The sequence below is a fragment of the Corythoichthys intestinalis genome, chromosome 18, assembly GCF_030265065.1.
Source record: "Corythoichthys intestinalis isolate RoL2023-P3 chromosome 18, ASM3026506v1, whole genome shotgun sequence".
Classification (NCBI taxonomy): domain Eukaryota; kingdom Metazoa; phylum Chordata; class Actinopteri; order Syngnathiformes; family Syngnathidae; genus Corythoichthys; species Corythoichthys intestinalis.
In genome coordinates, this window is record NC_080412.1 from 38,670,034 (window position 1) to 38,689,967 (window position 19,934).

Genomic DNA, 19,934 nt, shown 5'->3' on the forward strand with positions numbered 1-19,934 from the left:
CACTGTACTTACTCTATCTATCATTATGTAGACTCAAGGAAGTAATTGTCATTTATCTGTTAAATTCCCAAGCATCTGCTTAGAAATCCCAGTTTTTGCTGCACATACAGTATGTATAAAATGCACTTATAATTCATTAAGTTTACCCTATAGTAATTTGTACATTTAGACCTTATTAGGATAAACCCATTTTCATTTCAGCTCCCATTTAAGCTATTTAAACCACGTGGCAGGCAAATTTAATTAGTGGCCAGCATGCTTTGATTTGACCTCTGCAGAAGTAATTCAAAAGCTTTTCTTGCAATGAAAATAACCCACAGTAGTAAATACGTCATTCATAAAAGTTGCCTAGGTGGCATTTATTTACATGACTTTTCATACACGTTCATTCATAAAGGAAGACAGCATACATTTTTCAACATACAGTTTTCATGATATGGTATCAAACAGAGGAGTCGTTCTGAGTGAAAGTTCTGATACATTTTATATCTAATATAGTATGAATGGAAACATGTCAAAAGAGGTTTGGATAGAACCTCAGACCCTCCACAGAGTCATCGCGACACAGGTGGCCCATCTTCTCAGCCAGTAGCAAACTGTAATACGAGAGAAAAATTGACAACATACAAAGAAAAATTGAATCAAATAAACTTCCGTAAACTTAATTCGAAATGTTGACATCGCATGCAACCAGTGGCAGATCCTGGTTTTTCAAAGTGTGTCCGCCTGTCAGTGTTTTATGACAGTGGAGGGGCTGCTCGGTAGGGAAAGAAACTAGAGTGGCAGAAGTCAAGTCTCTAAACATACGCAGCTACAATAGAAAAAAAACCATGCAAAAATATGCTGGATTTTTCGATAGTCGATTTTTAACAAAGAAAGCCGCTAGGATGATTAGGATGATGAAACTAAAATTAATATATGCTACCATGGACGTTTCCATCACACTATCACTAATTCGCTCATTTCGCTAGCAATCAAAAACAGATTCAGCCGCAGATAGATCACTCAATCATCATGCATAACATGTGTAGTCAGGGCATGCCGAGCCAGCGTCCGATGGGCGGGACAAGCTCATGCATTTGACCAATGACTTGTCTCTAAGGCTGCAGCTATCGATTATTTTAGTAGTCGATTTATCTATCAACTAGTTAGTTTGAATAATCAGATTAGGAACATTTAATGCATTGCACAATAAAATAAATTTTAGGAGATGTAAAACAAAGGATAAGGATAAGATTGCACTTTCAAAAGAGCATTAAATGCGAAAACTAAATAAAATTCTTGAGTGGTTCTTCAAACAATGCAGACTTGCACTTTCATTTAAAAGTAAATTATAAATACCTGAGCTTAGCCTCAAACAGTGTAAAAAAAAAAAAAAATACACGATCTCAGTACAAAAAAAACCCCAAAAAACAATTGGCTCACTTGCATGGCAAAAGTCCGCTAGCTTGATTGCAATGAAATGCTAACTTTTTTACAATACCCTTGCTCAAACAGAATCTTACATCACCTAAATGTTATGTTGGTCTAAACAGGGAGCAGCTGGATTTAGCCATGTTAAGTTAATTACCACTAATTAAACGAATACTCGAAGCAGTAAAATTGGATTCAAAGCTTGTTTCTAATTGAATTACTCGAGTGAATCGATTAATCGTTACAGCACTACTCGTCTCGCTTCACTGCTTTGGAAACTGCTTGCGTCCACGCTGTTTAAAGCACTGTGAAGGTGCGCGAACGAATGAAAAGAAAGCTGCGTCGTTACCAGCTATAAGAAGCGTTGTAGTGCATAGTTAGTCAATGACATGTACACACAATAGTATAAGTTTGATCACTTATTTTATTTTTTTACACTTTAAGGGAAGCTGATCTTCCCTTGCAGTCTTATAGCAATTGCTAACGCATGCAACTTGTGAGGAAAATTTGTCCATGCTAGAATGTTTTGTTGTTCTCAGCTGCATCTATACGACACTTACCGCTCCTTAGACAAAAGCACAGAGAGACCCAACAGTTTAGCGAACTCCTCTGCTGTTACAGACCCTTTCTCAGACACCTGATAAGGGAGAAGAAAGTTTGATGTAGTCAGGAAAAGTTTACAGACCTACAAAAATTAGGGAAGTTCCGAATTTTTGGTATTTGGCTTAATTTTTGAGTTAGCGGTCATTTAATTAGTCAGTGGAGTGGGTTTCAACAGATTACAGTGCCTTGCAAAAGTATTCGGCCCCCTTGAATCTTGCAGCCTTTCGTCACAATTCAGGCTTCAAACATAAAGATATGAAATTTAATTTTTTTGTCAAAAATCAAAAAGTGGGACACAATCGTGAAGTGGAACAACATTTATTGGATAATTTAAACTTTTTTAACAAATAAAAAACTAAAAAGTGGGGCGTGAAATATTATTCGGCCCCTTTACTTTCAGTGCAGCAAACTCACTCCAGAAGTTCAGTGATGATCTCTGAATGATCCAATGTTGTCCTAAATGACCGATGATGATAAATAGAATCCACCTGTGTGTAATCAAGTCTCCGTATAAATGCACCTGCTCTGTGATAGTCTCAGGGTTCTGTTTAAAGTGCAGAGAGCATTATGAAAACCAAGGAACACACCAGGCAGGTCCGAGATACTGTTGTGGAGAAGTTTAAAGCCGGATTTGGATACAAAAAGATTTCCCAAGCTTTAAACATCTCAAGGAGCACTGTGCAAGCCATCATATTGAAATGGAAGGAGCATCAGACCACTGCAAATCTACCAAGACCCGGCCGTCCTTCCAAACTTTCTTCTCAAACAAGGAGAAAACTGATCAGAGATGCAGCCAAGAGGCCCATGATCACTCTGGATGAACTGCAGAGATCTACAGCTGAGGTGGGAGAGTCTGTCCATAGGACAACAATCAGTCGTACACTGCACAAATCTGGCCTTTATGGAAGAGTGGCAAGACGAAAGCCATTTCTCAAAGATATCCATAAAAAGCCTCGTTTAAAGTTTGCCACAAGCCACCTGGGAGACACACCAAACATGTGGAAGAAGGTGCTCTGGTCAGATGAAACCAAAATTGAACTTTTTGGCCACAACGCAAAACGATATGTTTGGCGTAAAAGCAACACAGCTCATCACCCTGAACACATCATCCCCACTGTCAAACATGGTGGTGGCAGCATCATGGTTTGGGCCTGCTTTTCTTCAGCAGGGACAGGGAAGATGGTTAAAATTGACGGGAAGATGGCTGCAGCCAAATACAGGAACATTCTGGAAGAAAACCTGTTGGTATCTGCACAAGACCTGAGACTGGGACGGAGATTTATCTTCCAACAGGACAATGACCCAAAACATAAAGCCAAATCTACAATGGAATGGTTCAAAAATAAACGTATCCAGGTGTTAGAATGGCCAAGTCAAAGTCCAGACCTGAATCCAATCGAGAATCTGTGGAAAGAGCTGAAGACTGCTGTTCACAAACACTCTCCATCCAACCTCACTGAGCTCGAGCTGTTTTGCAAGGAAGAATGGGCAAGAATGTCAGTCTCTCGATGTGCAAAACTGATAGAAACATACCCCAAGCGACTTGCAGCTGTAATTGGAGCAAAAGGTGGCGCTACAAAGTATTAACGCAAGGGGGCCGAATAATATTGCACGCCCCACTTTTCAGTTTTTTATTTGTTAAAAAAGTTTAAATTATCCAATAAATTTTGTTCCACTTCACGATTGTGTCCCACTTGTTGTTGATTCTTGACAAAAAATTAAAATTTTATATCTTTATGTTTGAAGCCTGAAATGTGGCGAAAGGTTGCAAGGTTCAAGGGGGCCGAATACTTTTGCAAGGCACTGTATATAAAATGCAGAAAAAAAAAATACATTTTTTAATCATCATTCGTTTTTTTTGTTGTTTTTTTAAGGTTTGATTATTTTATAGGAAGAATAAAGCCTGTTGGGGAACCAGTTGAGTAAAAAAATATTTCCATATAGTGTATAATATATACTATATGGCAATGGGCCTATGTTTTTTTTTTTTTTTTTTTTTTTTTTTTTTAAATGAAACTGAATTTTTCTATCCGGATGGAAGAGGCACATTTTAAATATATTAAAGTGATATAGGGCATCTTTGAGTGAACTTCGAGTAAAATTCAAGCATCTCAAGGCCAGGCCGAGTGTCCTCTTTTTTTGGAAATCAAAATATGGTCACCCTAGCCAACACTATTGATTGCATGGGTGATTCTCATACGTGCATATGTTGTTTTTTATTGGCATGCTAGCTAGTACCGTTGACTCGCGCTAGCTTAGCCACTCCGAAGCCCTGCAACTAACAAGTGATCAACAAACAGCAATGAATTTGTTGAAACCAACTCAGGCAACTCATTAAACTCTCCCTACCTTGGAAATTAAGACTAATGTCAAAAATTCATAACTTCCCCTTTAAGGAAAAATTTGCACATGATACAACTGCCCCCCCCCCCCCCCCCCCCCATTTGAACACATATACAGACATATAACGTACTAACGGGGGCTATTGTAAATATATATAGTTAAAAATATGTTTAAGTACTTTATATAAATCCATATAGGTCAAAAGTTCTGTTTATAATATTTTTTTGTTCATTTTTTTGTTGCTTATAGCTCATTAACTGCTACTGACAATTATAGACATCAAATCCATTTCAATTGTGAATGCTGGCATTGAGTAATTGAGTTTCACTGCCATTGATGGCAATAGACATCCAATTTAGTCTAACTGCAGGGCTGGCTGCCAACCCTCCCAGTCAAAATCAGTTGGACGTTTCTCACCGTCAAAGGCAGCCAATATGTTAATACTTAAAGATAAATAAATACGTTTTAAAAACCCGATCTTTTGATGCAATTTCAAATCACGTCATCCTATCGATGACATCCCGGATAAAAATGGCAGTTTTATAGTGTCATATTTTTCAAGGATGTGGAACCAAAGCCTGCGGCGTGTTTGGAACAGTGGAGCTCACATTGTCTAACGCTGAGGCGATCATTTCCTCTTCGCTGTGAGACTGCAGCTGGACCACCATCACGCCACTGTCGAATACACGCAGCCTACATGAAGATAAAAGTACGTCACATTTTAGAATGAGTTTAGAATATTTTGTCAGTCCATTTGTCTTTTTTTTTTTTTTTGGACACTTAAGGGAAGGTGCAGCACGTAACACTAACAGGGAATGTTTCGTACAAAATCCCAGGAAGTGCCAGGAAGTGTCAACGCGTTCAAAAACAGGAAGCCTGACAGGAAAAGCCTGGCTGGTTCTTCTGTGTAGGTCAACTCTGGGCGACTGGAGGATCAGAAGGTTTTTGTGCTCTAAACCAAGCAAGATAAATGTATATTTTTGTACATATTTACATGTTTTTTTTTAACAAAATAAAAGCATCAACACATTTTGGGGACAGCCTTTGACTAATCCATCAAACCGAATTGAAGTTATTTAAATTTAGAGCGACTAGATTCATAAAACAAACATATCGTGACTAATTTTTAAACCAGAACCAACCAAAGCATGCTTCGACGTTGAATTGGAATGAGTTCATCACTAATAGACGTCCAATCCGTTTGAACTGGGAGGGATGGCAGCGAATGAACATTCGTTCATTCGCTGCCATCCCTCCCACTTCAAATGGATTGGACGTCTAGCAGTAATAAAATCATTCTGTGAATGCTCTGGTTTCAGTGACATTGATGGCGCTGGACGTCATGTTTAGTCAAAATGAATTGAATGTCTAGCGCCCTCAATGGCAGTCAGTGAGCTAACGTAGACACTACTCGAGTGCAGCAACAATTAATAGATTCAAGTAATCCGATTAGAAAAAAAACTTTGAGTAAAATTTTGCTGTTTCGAGGATTCGTTTAATTAGAGGGGTGTTATAATGGTTGGTTTTGAAAGTGTTTGCATTTAGTTTTATTGATTTAGCTGGATACACTGCCCTCTAGTGATAACAATGAATATGACATAACTCTTCTAACATGGCTGGATCCAGCTGCTCCCTGTTAAAACCAACATAAGGTAAGTTTTGTTAGAACAATATGACTTTTTATGTATTCGTAATTTAGTTCAGAGGTATATTTAGCATTTTTTTTTTTTTTTTGTGACAATATGTCTATGAGCGATTTGTTAACTCATTTGCTCCCCAAAAAGTATAAATACCTTCTATTTTTAATTGTTTCAGTGTCCCAAAGACGTATTTATACGTCTTTTACGTTTTTTTTCCACAAGAGACATCTCTAGGCTCTGATGCCACTTAGCTCCAAAGCACAATGCTGAAAATCCATTTAAAAGCAATAAAACTGCCCACTGGAGGGCAGTAGCACATTTGGTAAGACCCGCAACCCGATTCAACGGAACGATCGGCCAGGACGCCGGCGGAAGACGACTAAGTGCAACGACCAGGAGGATGTCCAGGATGCCAGGCGGCGGACGACCGAGCAGAACAACCGGGAGGACGCCCAGGATGCCAGGCGCTGGACAACCGAGCAGAATCACCGGGACCACCAGTGCAGCGGACGATGCCGTTGAGTCCGTGCTGCTCGTCGAGCAGAGCTCGCGCTGCCGTGCTCGGCCGCTCGCGTCCCCCGCTACTAAGCCGTAAATGCTCACGGCCAAACCAGTTCGCCCCAGGAACACAACATGCCCCACAAAAGTTCCCCAGGTGAACAGGCAGTGGTCACCACAAAAGAAAGACAAAAAAAAATCCATCTTGATGGCGGCGATGAGGGAAAAGTTTACCCCGGGTGTCGCGGCCACAACGGCGTCATCTCTCAGTTCAATAGTTTAGTTATGTGTAAATAAATTGTCACTTTGCTATCAAGAGCTCTATTTGTTTTGTTGTTTATGTTCTTTTGTGGAAGGAAAACATTATTCAGATGTTTGGGATGTCACAAAAGCAAAAAATAGCTGTATTAAAGTCAAAGTTATGTTTGAAATGTATGCTTTTACAAAATTTCTCTGTTTTTTCATCAGAAATTGGAAAATTGCTCAGACTAAGCTATTTTCTAATGCTGATTTCTAAAGAATGTAAAAAGATGTGAACTAACTTTTTCCCTGCTGAAAGAAGAGAGTCTAATCTTTCTTTTGGTGGGTTCCATGTTTATATAGCAATAGAACAGAATTTTCTGTGGGCCTTGACAAATCAGTCAAAATCCAGTGAAAATGGCTGGGAGTGAATGAGTTATTTAGAGTAGTGTTGGAATGGTTTGTTTTGAAAGTGTTTGCATTGAGTTTTATTGATTTGGCCGGATACACTGCCCTCTAGTGATAACAATGAATATGAAAGCACACAGTCACAGTTGAAGCCAGTTGAAGCCTGGGACCGTGTGCTTTGGTCAGATGAGACCAAGATTGAGCTTTTTGGAACCAAACACTCTAAGTGGGTCTGGCGTGCCACTGGGACCGTGTGCTTTGGTCAGAGGAGACCATGATTGAGCTTTTTGGAACCAAACACTCTAAGTGGGTCTGGCGTGCCACGAAAGATGCGCATGCTGAAAAGCACCTCATACCCACTGTGAAGTATGGGGGTGGGTCTGTGATGCTGTGGGGCTATTTCGCTTCCAAAGGCCCTGGGAACCTTGTTAGGGTGCATGGCATCATGAATGCGTTGAAGTACCAGGACATTTTAAATCAAAATCTGTTGCCCTCTGCCCGAAAGCTGAAGATGGGTCGTCACTGGGTCTTTCAGCAAGACAATGACCCTAAACATATGGCCAAATCTACACAGAAATGGTTCACCAGACACAAAATCAAGCTCCTCCCATGGCCATCTCAGTCCCCAGACCTTGTTTTGTTGGCAAAAGGGGGTTGTACAAAGTATTAACACCAGGGGTGCTAATAATTGTGATACACATTATTTGATGTCAGATAATGTTTTTCTTTATGTGGGATTTTTTCCCCACTGAATAAATGCACTTGTATTGAAGGTTGGATTTTTCTCTTTTTTTCCATTAAGGTCCCATATTATTTGAATTAAAAAAAATTATTAGAAGCTAAAAAACACATCTTAACCAGGGGCGCCAATAATTATGGCGGGCACTGTATTAGGTGGTGGGGTGTCCTAACTTTTTCCTCAGTTAGTTTTTTTTTAGATGTGTGTTTTTGTTGATAAATTTGGCTTAATAAGTAAAACAATGTTAATTTATGTTGTTTACCTGCTATTAAAGCACTTTCTTTTCCAGAGATAAAGAAAAACAAGATCAGATATGTGAACATTTCTTAATAAAGTACTAAATGTTTAATAGGATGTCGTAATTTTTTCACATGACTGTACCTTTTCAATATATTGTCAACTCACCTCAATGGAAGCTTCAAAGACTCAAACATCTTGCAGGCATTTAACAAATCTTCCGGGGATAAAAGCTGCGAAAAGCGGATAAACACATCACTGATTCTGAATTCTCCAAGCAAAACTCATTTTTCCTTCTTTGTGTTTGTTTCAGTGACAGAATTACCTCCATGCCTCGAGCCCGGTTGACCAGACAGTACACCTCGGTAAGCGCCATCATGCCTCCACGTTCCTGCGAATGGCGTGCGTGATGAAACAAGTAAGGGCTTTAGTAAAATGGCAGTTTAAGTGGTATCTAATGCTTACCTCCAGAGGGGCCTGGAGCATATCTCCTAGTTGTTTAGCCAGCTGCATGTGGTAATGTGTGCCTGAGCCATGCGTTTCCCTGGTGACGGGGTTAGCGATACCCATGCTCAGCAAGTAAGACTTAAAGCGGATGGTCTTTAAGGCAGAAACAAACATGACGTTATCATACGTGCAAGTGTCCAATGTGATTACCTTCAGTTATCACCTCATCCTCTGTGATGTCCCCTTGCTTGTCTTTTATCTTGTTAGCTATAGATTTGGAAAGCTCCACCATCTCTTTGGCCTGTCATTCAGAGAATACAAGCACTCAGTAAAAGCCATAAAACTGTTTATATTCCATAAATATATGAATCACAAAATGCAATACAAATGTATTGTTATTCACCTTCACCATCAGTTTACTGAGATCTTCAAACGCCTAAAAAAGGGAATAAACTGGTTAAGCACAAAATTGCCACAATGCAATGAAAAATGTTTTAGTTGGCCTCTTTATTTACAACAATAACAGATTAATTGCTTGTGCATTTTGCTTTGGTTTAGCCACAACTTTAGACCTGACATTTTACAACACCTCTGAGATGTTTTTGTCCGTTTCTTTCCTTTTCTCTTCTATCTTCCGCTCAATGCCAACAATCCCGACTGCGCGTGTCCTTCCTGACTGCAAGAGCACAATGAAAAGGGACGAAATGTTAACATTCTCAGGGTAAAGGAAGGGAGAGAACGGGGAACAAATTGGAGTTGCTGCTTGCTAAACGTGTCTCTTGTGGGGATCATTTTATACCGTTGAATCCATGAATATAGTCAAAATTAAATAGCATGTCATCCAGAGTAGAAAAAAGTATTTTTCATAGGTAATCTGTACCCACAGTGTAGTAATACGTACCCACAGTTTACAAATCCATACACACAGATTAATAAACTGTGGGTACAGTTGAGTTTACTAATCTGCAGGTAGTTTAGTCATTTTCCCCACTAGTAATCTGTTGCCATAGATTACTAAAACTGGGTACAGTAGTAATCTGTACAGGCAGTTTAGACTCCGAACAGGCTGTTTGAAACAGCTACAAACCAAGCAAGCATCTGCACACCAGTCTGCTGATTTACGAAATTTGTCAAGTTTACATCTACTTGCTTGGTCTGTCGGCGTTTGGAGTCTCCACCAAACCAAATTGGTGAATTCCGTTTCATTGCTAAACTGTGGGTACAGATTAGTAAACTATGGGTACATAAAGAGGTGGGTTAGTAACGCATTACATGTACGCCGTCACATTTACTTAAGTAACATTTTGAGAAAAATATACCTCTAAAAGTAGGTTTACTAAGCCATACTTTTTACTTTCACTTGAGTAGATTTGTGAAGGAAAAATGCTACTCTTACTCAGCTACTTTGGGCTACACAAGAGTTGTTACATTTTTCCTCTTTATTCTACATATTACTTTTTTTTTTTTTTTTTTGCTAGCGATGCTGTTGCCAAGGGTAGCACTACTAATTTGACCAATAAGAAGTCGCAACAATAATCACATGACTCCATTACACCAATCAGACGCAAGCTTGCTGTTCTATGATCACGCAAGCCTGTTCAATCACGTGTCGTTAAAGCACCGTAACATATTAAGTATTTGACATAGAGCGCTGCCCTCAACATGAATCAAAATCGCGGATTTAAAACTCTCTCCCAGTTTTTATTTGGCACCGATTAACCACAGAAAACCGGATATATGATCCTTTTAATTTCATCATAGCAACTATGAAGGAACTACTGCAGACATGTACAAAGTCCGGCCCGGGGTCCAAATGTGACCCGTGGTCAAATTTCATCTGGCCCCCAACCTCTGTCATAAAATCAATAACATCTGGCCCGCACACAAACGTAATAAATTGGTCAGCAGTACTGCTGCCAGCATATGAAGTAGCTTACACACTAAATGCTGCTACTTATTTACCCACTAAAAGGCAGCAGCATTCTAAAGTAAGTTTGACCGCTTACTTCCAATTTTCTAAAATGGTGACAATAAACAAACAAAAAAAATTGACTGCAACGGCCGTCGCTTCGTGGGTAGGTGGAAATTGGACTATTTCTTCACTAAAATACGCAACAACTGTGTCTGCCTCATTTGCAAAGAGACAGTCGCTGTTTTTAAAGAGTTCAATGTGAGGCGATATTACCAAACAAGACACACTGACATGTACGACAACATTACAGGGAAGATACTCAGCGAGAAATTGAAGCAACGTGAAGGTAGTTTAATTTCACAGCAGCAGTATTTCGCCAGAGCCCGAGAGTCGAAAGAGAATGCCACAAAGGCTAGTTGCGACATTGTTGAAATTATTAATTGAAGAAATAATAAAGCAAACGTGACACACAGAATGGCTTGCTAAAATTTGCTCAAATATATTGTTCTACGTAAAAGACGTCAGTCAAGGTCAGCCCCCCACTATTTTACCACACCAAATCTGGCCCCCTTTGCAAAAAGTTTGGACACCCCTGAACTACAGTATTCACCAGTCAAACTAGGAACTATTTTCTCCACTAGAGGGCAGGGCACTCATGCTCTTTGGACGAATAATGCTTCATTACTGTTTTTTTTCTCTTTAATGATTTTTTTCCTTTAATTTCTTTGGTTTAATGTGTTTATGTAATGGGTTATTATACAGTACATTATAACAATAAAGTTCATATCGATCAGTTTGTGCTGAGAGAAAAATCCCTTGTAAAAAAAAACAAAAAAAAAACACAAGCAGTCACTCAAAATGTTACTAATTAAGTATTCTTTTCACGGGATACTTTTTCACTTGTACTTGAGTACAATTTTTTTTTGATGACTAATTTTACCCTTACTTGAGTAATATTATTTTGAAGTAACACTACCCTTACTTGAGTAAAATTGTTGTTACTCTACCCACCTCTGGGTACATATAACAAAACTGTCAATTTATTAATGTGTACCTTAGTTTACCAACCAGTACCCACAGTTTAGTAATCTGTATCCATAGATTACTAAAATTCAGTAATCTGTACCTACAGATTACTTAACTAGCCACGCAGTTAAGTAAAATGTACCCAAAGATTCCTAAACTTCAGTAATCTCTAGGTACAGATCACTAATCTGGGTACAATTGAATAATTTGTGAGTCGATACATGGGTCAGGAAATCATATTTTCAAATCATATTTTTCATAGCTAATTAGTGCCGGGTACAGGTTAGCTAGGATTCTTTTTTTACCCTGGGACCTGGGGATCTCAGGTCAATTGACATTTTAACACAGATATGTTCAAAGGACACTTGGCACTGACACTGAAGTGGAAGCAGCACTGCCATCTTGTGGTAGATTATTGAAGTAGCTGGTTGAGTCGTCATTCTTGAACATAGACTAAAAATCCACGGTAGTGAAAGGAATTGTTCTAACCTGTGTTTCGACTCCTGTTGGGATGGATTGGGAAGGGGGAGTGTTCTCCCATCTCTTCTGAATCATCTCCTCATTTAGTCTCCTAAAAAACTAAAGTTAAAAAAGTTAACATAGCTGTTTAAAGAGCGCATGCTATGCAAAACTGTCTTATAAAGTGTTTATATATTGATAATTGGGTCTATAACTTGAGGGCTAGACTAGGTGAACTACCGGTATTTTAAAATGTGGGATTTACCTCAATTTGTCCATGTTCTTTAAAAGAGAGCTTAATGTAAGAAAACTTGCTGTGTTGGTAGGGTCCTTGCTCTTTGTTAGGAGATGCTGGATGCAGGTGTATTACAATTTTTGCACTACAACACACGAGAACAAAATTTATTCACTTCTTCTTACAAACAAAATATATTATCGGATACATTGTGCTCTTCACTTTAAACTGATAATCACCTTTTTCCTATTCCTGCAGCTTGCTCCTCAAAAAATATAATATCTGACAATGGCATGGAAATGCAGCATTCCTATGAAAAATAACACATATTCACGAGTCCCATTATGACATGGGAAGGTTAAATTCTTGGCTCCCTTACATGATTTTTCCCGTCCCTCCAAATTAGGCGATGAGTACTTAGCAAAGCTACTCCAATATCCAGTTTAGCCTATATCAGGGTAAAAAAAATATATACTTCATGACAATTCACAAAATCTGAGGATATTTTCATATTCAATTATCTTGTGTATGCAGGCAGAACTAATCGTTTCAATCCAGAAAACTATACCTTGTCGTCGCCATCATACAATCTGACGCCGCGCTGTTGAATTACTAAAGTTTCATTAATATCCAAAAGACCATTAGACCACGAAAAGCGATCCATTTTTTGTGTGTGGAATGAATCTCACAACAGTACCGACTAAAAATCACTCATTTTATGTTTACTTCCTGTTTGTACACCGTCTAAAAATGCCCGGCACTGCCTGTCAAAAAGGCGGCATCTTCTTCTTTTATTTTAAAAAGTTTAACGAAAATATCAATCGAACTTATTGTGATAAATGAAAATAAAAAGTTTATACACACACATATATATAACTTTTTAGGCTTAAATTTCCAATTTGGAATTTAAAAAAAAAAAAAAAAAAAAAAAATCTAACCGGCATTCTGTTGTGCTGCCTAAATTAGGTCCTTGAATGTGTTGACGTGCTAACGCCAGATGTCATTTCGCTAGCATCGGAGCTATCACCCTCTTCGTTTTTCTTGATTTTGTTATGTATATCCTATTATTTTAATATTTTCTCGTATCGGGTTTAAAATAAATCAAATAAATAGTACGAGTAAAGGATTTTTCCCAAATGCATATCGTATTTTAGTTTGATTATACACTTAAATTAGGACGCTAAGTTGAGTAGCTTGTTGTTAGGGATGTAATGCAGGCAGGTTTGCACTCCACTCGGCATTGTGGCTTCTCTTTTTTTTGTTGCGTCAAATGAACAGATATTTTTAAAATATGCTTTTTTCTAGTTGCATGTCCAGGCCAGCGTTGTTTGGTCGCACACAGTTTAGATCATCATAAATAATCAGTTTTACAGTGAGTAGTAGATTGAGGCACAGTTCAAAACAGACTGATTTTTTAGAACATCATCATGGATAAGAAATCATTTGACATCGTCTTGGATGAAATAAAAAAGGTAAAATCGGCCGCCAAGTCATATCACAATGGAAGCTTTCTGATTGAGCCAGTGTGTATTATTATTATTATGTATTGTAGTATTACCTACACTGCGCATCTGTGTTCAAATGATAATAAAGCAAGCTTTCAGAGACTGCAAGTGGCATACAATGACTCTGAGTCTGTTTTAAGGACGTTGAAGTTTAATTTTATTAGTCGTTTGAATTCTGGAAGCACTGGTATTGGTGCCTTTTGAAAGTGGTTTGCTAAGAAACCCAATGCTGAATCACTGTAGTTCACTTTTTTATTATCATTTTGTTTTTAATTCTGATATTTTCCTTGTATTGTGTTGTTGTGATTTGGACCTTAAATCTGTTAATAAATTCTATATCTATTCAGTGTGTCCTGACCGATCAACGGATTAAAGCCATTGAGCAGGTTCATGGATACTTCTCCAGCGAACAGGTAATTACCTTTTTTGTATTATAATTCTACTGAACTGCATTATTAAGCAACATATGACGAAGTTGTAAGATGCCTTTTAAAACACCTGCAGGTCATGGACATACTGAAATATTTCTCCTGGGCAGAACCTCAAATTAAAGCAGTAAAAGCTTTACAGCATGTAAGTACATATCAATTAGTCAACCTGATTTAAGAAAAACTACTTGTACTACTTATACATATGTAAGTACTTATACTGGACTAGGGATGTCCCTGATCCGATAACAAGATCGGAAATTGGTGCCGATAGAGCCATTTTTCAGAGGATCAGAATCGGGTGAAAAGGATCGGTTCTTAATTAAAAAAAAAAAAAAAAAAAAATATATATATATATATATATATATATATATCTTTTTTTTTTTTCAAGGACTAAAAAGTAACAAAATAATCCAGAAATGCAATGAAAAAGTCCAAAATATACAAACAAACAAAAATGTTTTATACTCTGCAACTCTCCTGGAAAAAGCATAAAAGGAAGAACTGTAACATGTTTGTAACTTTTGTTCAAATGAAAAAAAAAAACGAAAACTTTTTTTCGGTTTTGGCTCGGGACTCGTATCGGTGGCTTGAACTCGGGTGCAAAAATATGCTGGGTTTCCACTACTATTAAAGATTGTGGCGCACCGCCACATCAAAATAAAAGCTGCCACGTCTTGCAAATTATATACATTTTTACATTCTAATTTATAATTTGTATAATTTAATAATATGTCTGTGCTGCTTTATGCGCCAGTCTGGGAAACCAGTTGACGTTTTGCGTTGCCTTACTGCCACCTGTCGGTTAGAATAATTCACTGCATCCATTTTGTACAAAGTCTAATTGAATATATGTAGCTCATTATTTACATTCTATTTGCCAGAAGTCGTCTGAAATAGCACGTCAAATAAAAATAGTTCCTTTACACGCTTTATTTTGAAAATCACACCGGTTCTCCTGTTGCAAGCTTGTGCCTGACGACGGTTGTGCGGAGTTGGAAATTGAAAGAAAAATCCACAGGAAGGTATTTCAAGTTAAAGAATGTAATTCTGGTTTAAGCCTGTAAAAATGAGCTTAGTATTGACATTGACATAACGTTTAAGTTCTTTACAGCGTGTGTTTGACCCGAATCTTCGCGTACTTGCGTAGCATTTGTTCGTTACTGATATCACTGGTTGTAGTTTCAGATGAGTCTTTTGAAGTATTAAGAAAATATTTAAGTTGTCAACGGACGAGGGTCTGTAAACAGACGAACTATTATTGTTGTGGTAATGTAGTAGGTATTAGGGCCAAATAAAGAAAAGGGATAAAAAAAGACTGAGCTGTGAGTAGCTGTAATCAACTACGCATTTTACGTTCATCTACCGTAGCTGAGAGCGATGAATTTAGCCTGGCTAATAAAATATTTCAAATAAATATTTGTTTTGGTTCTTATCGGAAAAAAATAAATGGGAAAAAAAAAAAATCTCATTTCATGATATGAAGCAATTTCACCACAGCACAACATGTTGTGACTGTCCGACTCCGATTTAGCCCACCACCACCACAGCTTCAAAAAAATCCTAGGCGAAACCCTGATATGGGATCGGGACATCCCTAATAAGTACTTACACTAGTACTTACTTACTCATCTGGAACAATGTATAAATTATTGCCTTGTATTTTGTTGTTTGCCACACTTAATGGATGATTTTTCTTGTAGAAAATGGTCGCAATCTCCACCACTAAAGTTGCCAACATTCTGAATTGCTTCACCTTTTCAAAGGACAGACTTATTGTCTTGGAGTTGATCGCTTTGTAAGTGCATGAGCTAACAAATCACTCTGCATATCAGTACAATCATCCTGTGTAGTTCATTTAGGAGTGAAATTGCTTTGTTTCTCCGTAATTCCTACGCAGGAACATCGCTGATGCCCAAAATTTTCGTCCCGTGGAAGATTTGTTTCGCATACACCTGTCGGAGAAAAAGCGTGCTCGTAGGATCCTGGAGCAAGTACGTGAATAATTTAACATGTTTTTTGTCAACATTAAAGCCCTAACTGCAATTTTGCGTGTTGGATGTAAAGCTGTGCTTCTCAATTATTTTCTGTTACGCCCCCCCCCACCCCCAGGAAGATGTAAACAAACAAACATTAATGGAACAAAAACGACAGTGTCATTGGACAGAGGGACAGTTTTTATTTTTGCTGCAGGCAGTATCGGCGCCTTTGTGATGGTGTGTGTGTTTTTTTTTTTTTGGACTGAGCAACTTGTTATGCCACCTTTTATGAGGCTAACAGTGCTTGCTGGCTCACTGACAAAGCGGGACGATTGTTGGCGATATTCAGCACGTCTTTGCCCTAAAAAAAATCAAACGGCTTATTAATGTGATTGGTGTCTTTAAGTGACATTTTAATTGATTTGGCTTCCTGCTGTCCACTGCAAACATTTTTTAGACACTGTAAACTAGTGCTGCAACGATTAATTGATTAACTCGAGTATTCGATTAGAAAAAAAGATTCGAATTGAATTTTGCTGCATTGAGTATTCGTTTAATTAAAGTGACATTGTAATGGTTTGTTCTGTAGGGTTTTCATTTAGTTTTACTGATTTTGGTGGATACACTGCCCTCTAGTCTGCCTCATTTCACATGGCTGAATCCAGCTGCTCCATGTTAAGACCAACATAGGCTTTTGTTTGAGCTAATTGTTTTTTAATGCATTCGTAATTTAGTTTACAGGTATATTTAGCCGTTTTTTTTTTTTTTTTGTGGGAATATGTGTCTGAACCATTTGTTAAGAGCATTGTGGAAAAAAAAGTTAGCATTTTATTAGCGTTTAAGCTAGCGGACTTTTGGTGTGTATGTTAGCCAATTTTTCTTTTGTTGTACATAGATCCTTATTTATTTTTTTTATACTGTTTGAAGCTCAGCTTAGGTATTTTAATTTCCTTTTTAATGTTCCTTATCCAATTACTCGATTAATCGAACTAACTAGTTAATCGATTAATCGACTACGAAAATAATCGATAGCTGCAGCCCTACTGTAAACACACTGGTCTTTACTCGTCTCCCACTGTATTAAAAGTCAAAGCCAAGCGCTACAAACGTTTCGTCATATTTCCTTGTCTTCGCTCTTCATATCTCCAGTGCTCTTTGCTGTGTGCTCTTGTTTGGTTCAAAAATACTCCACACACTCTGAATATAAGAGCACCACTCTCACCCACTGAGTGGATCTGCAAATACACTTTATTCAAGTACAGCAAAAACAGTATGTTCCCTGAGGTCACATGCGCCACCCTCTACATCGCCCAGCGGGGCGCACCCCATTATTTGAGAAGTGCTGATGTAAAGTGAGGGACAGCGGACTGGGTTACTGTTGGTATGCCTGCCTCACATTTTAAAGGTTCAGGTTTCGAATCTTGACACTGACCTTTCTGGGTGCTGTTTGCATTTTCTCTTGTTGCTCTTGCTTCTTCCCTCATTCCATAAAGACCATTTTTTGTTACTGCAACTGGCTGGCAACCAGTTTAAGGTGTTGGGCTAGGCTCCAGCACCCTCGTGGCTCTTGAGGATAAGCGGTTCAGAAGATGAATAAATTAATTTTTTGTTATCGCTTTTTATCTCTACATACATACCGAATATACTGACACATTTTTTTTCTCACCAGGTATGCAAGGTTGGGTGCAAGGCCCCTGTTGCAATGATTTCGTCCTGCGGTATGATACCCGGAAATCCATATCCAAAAGGCAGACCCAGTCTGGTTACTGGAACGTTCCCAGTAAGTATTTTGAAGACAAAATGACCATGTTTTTCCCTTAAAATGATAGTTTCTCTCAGTTTAAACTTTTGATCTGTTGTCTATAGTCACTTTCGATCTGTAGGAACTATTTGCAGTTCCTAGAACCTTTTCAGGGACAATGATGTCATTTTGCGTGTTCGCACACGTAGGAAATAGGGATCCGAAACCTCAGGTTGCGAGAACCATTTTCGTTCCTACTCTGAGTTAGGGACTATCAGTTGGGTGTAGATGTTTCGTGATTTGCTGAAATCAGCCGCTATACCTCTTCTATACGCGCATGTCTCGAGGAGCCGCCGTATTTAAGTCATTCAATCCCAGCCATTTTCACCGGAGCAAGGCCCTTCGCTCCCAGCCGTTTTACTGGATTTTGACTAATTCTGCAATGCCCACAGAAAATTCTGTTCTATTGCTATATAAACATGGAACCCACCAAAAGAAAGATTAGACTCTCTTCTTTCAGCAGAAAAAAGTAAGTTAATATATTTTTCCATTCTTTAGAAAATAGCTTAGTTTGGGCAATTTTCCAATTTCTGATGAAAAAACAGAGAAATTGAGCTTTTTGTGAAAGCATACATTTCAAACATAACTTTGACTTACACACAGCTATTTTTTTGCTTTAGTTACAGTGCCTTGCAAAAGTATTCGGCCCCCTTGAATCTTGCAACCTTTCGCCACATTTCAGACTTCAAACATAAAGATATGAAATTTAATTTTTTTGTCAAGAATCAACAACAAGTGGGACACAATCGTGAAGTGGAACAACATTTATTGGATAATTTAAACTTTTTTAACAAATAAAAAACTGAAAAGTGGGGCGTGCAATATTATTCGGCCCCTTTACTTTCAGTGCAGCAAACTCACTCCAGAAGTTCAGTGAGGATCTCTGAATGATCCAATGTTGTCCTAAATGACCGATGATGATAAATAGAATCCAACTGTGTGTAATCAAGTCTCCGTATAAATGCACCTGCTCTGTGATAGTCTCAGGGTTCTGTTTAAAGTGCAGAGAGCATTATGAAAACCAAGGAACATACTGTTGTGGAGAAGTTTAAAGCCGGATTTGGATACAAAAAGATTTCCCAAGCTTTAAACATCTCAAGGAGCACTGTGCAAGCCATCATATTGAAATGGAAGGAGCATCAGACCACTGCAAATCTACCAAGACCCGGCCGTCCTTCCAAACTTTCTTCTCAAACAAGGAGAAAACTCATCAGAGATGCAGCCAAGAGGCCCATGATCACTCTGGATGAACTGCAGAGATCTACAGCTGAGGTGGGAGAGTCTGTCCATAGGACAACAATCAGTCGTACACTGCACAAATCTGGCCTTTATGGATGAGTGGCAAGAAGAAAGCCATTTCTCAAAGATATCCATAAAAAGTCTCGTTTAAAGTTTGCCACAAGCCACCTGGGAGACACACCAAACATGTGGAAGAAGGTGCTCTGGTCAGATGAAACCAAAATTGAACTTTTTGGCCACAATGCAAAACGATATGTTTGGCATAAAAGCAACACAGCTCATTACCCTGAACACACCATCCCTACTGTCAAACATGGTGGTGGCAGCATCATGGTTTGGGCCTGCTTTTCTTCATCAGGGACAGGGAAGATGGTTAAAATTGACGGGAAGATGGATGCAGCCAAATACAGGAACATTCTGGAAGAAAACCTGTTGGTATCCGCACAAGACCTGAGATTGGGACGGAGATTTATCTTCCAACAGGACAATGCTCCAAAACAAAGCCAAATCTACAATGGAATGGTTAAAAAATAAACGTATCCAGGTGTTAGAATGGCCAAGTCAAAGTCCAGACCTGAATCCAATCGAGAATCTGTGGAAAGAGCTGAAGACTGCTGTTCACAAACACTCTCCATCCAACCTCACTGAGCTCGAGCTGTTTTGCAAGGAAGAATGGGCAAGAATGTCAGTCTCTCGATGTGCAAAACTGATAGAAACATACCCCAAGCGACTTGCAGCTGTAATTGGAGCAAAAGGTGGCGCTACAAAGTATTAACGCAAGG

At 38.6% G+C, this 19,934-nt stretch overlaps 2 protein-coding genes across 4 annotated transcripts in view; one reads left to right on the top strand and one right to left on the bottom strand.

Annotated features, from left to right (window-relative positions):
* Nucleotides 1-327: 327 nt before the first annotated feature.
* vps36 (vacuolar protein sorting 36 homolog) lies at nt 328-12,945 on the bottom strand. The gene is made up of 14 exons (XM_057820025.1): nt 12,769-12,945; nt 12,580-12,648; nt 12,440-12,510; nt 12,231-12,345; nt 11,996-12,085; nt 9,158-9,244; nt 8,972-9,004; nt 8,792-8,869; nt 8,587-8,721; nt 8,447-8,512; nt 8,290-8,354; nt 4,968-5,052; nt 1,974-2,050; nt 328-596 (listed from the first exon to the last, which is right to left on the bottom strand). The coding sequence occupies exons 1-14, from the start codon at nt 12,862-12,864 to the stop codon at nt 515-517; spliced, it is 1,149 nt and encodes a 382-aa protein (XP_057676008.1). The 5' UTR covers nt 12,865-12,945; the 3' UTR covers nt 328-514.
* A 239-nt stretch (nt 12,946-13,184) lies between these two features.
* The window catches only part of proser1 (proline and serine rich 1), a 31,935-nt gene continuing 25,185 nt past the window's right edge, over nt 13,185-19,934 (top strand). For all 3 annotated transcript variants that reach the window (XM_057820929.1, XM_057820932.1, XM_057820930.1), the window contains exons 1-6: nt 13,185-13,672; nt 14,053-14,118; nt 14,210-14,278; nt 15,837-15,931; nt 16,034-16,127; nt 17,782-17,892. In XM_057820929.1, coding sequence (XP_057676912.1) covers nt 13,628-13,672; nt 14,053-14,118; nt 14,210-14,278; nt 15,837-15,931; nt 16,034-16,127; nt 17,782-17,892 — 480 coding nt within the window. In that variant the 5' untranslated portion in view covers nt 13,185-13,627. The remainder of the gene's footprint in view (nt 13,673-14,052; nt 14,119-14,209; nt 14,279-15,836; nt 15,932-16,033; nt 16,128-17,781; nt 17,893-19,934) is intronic.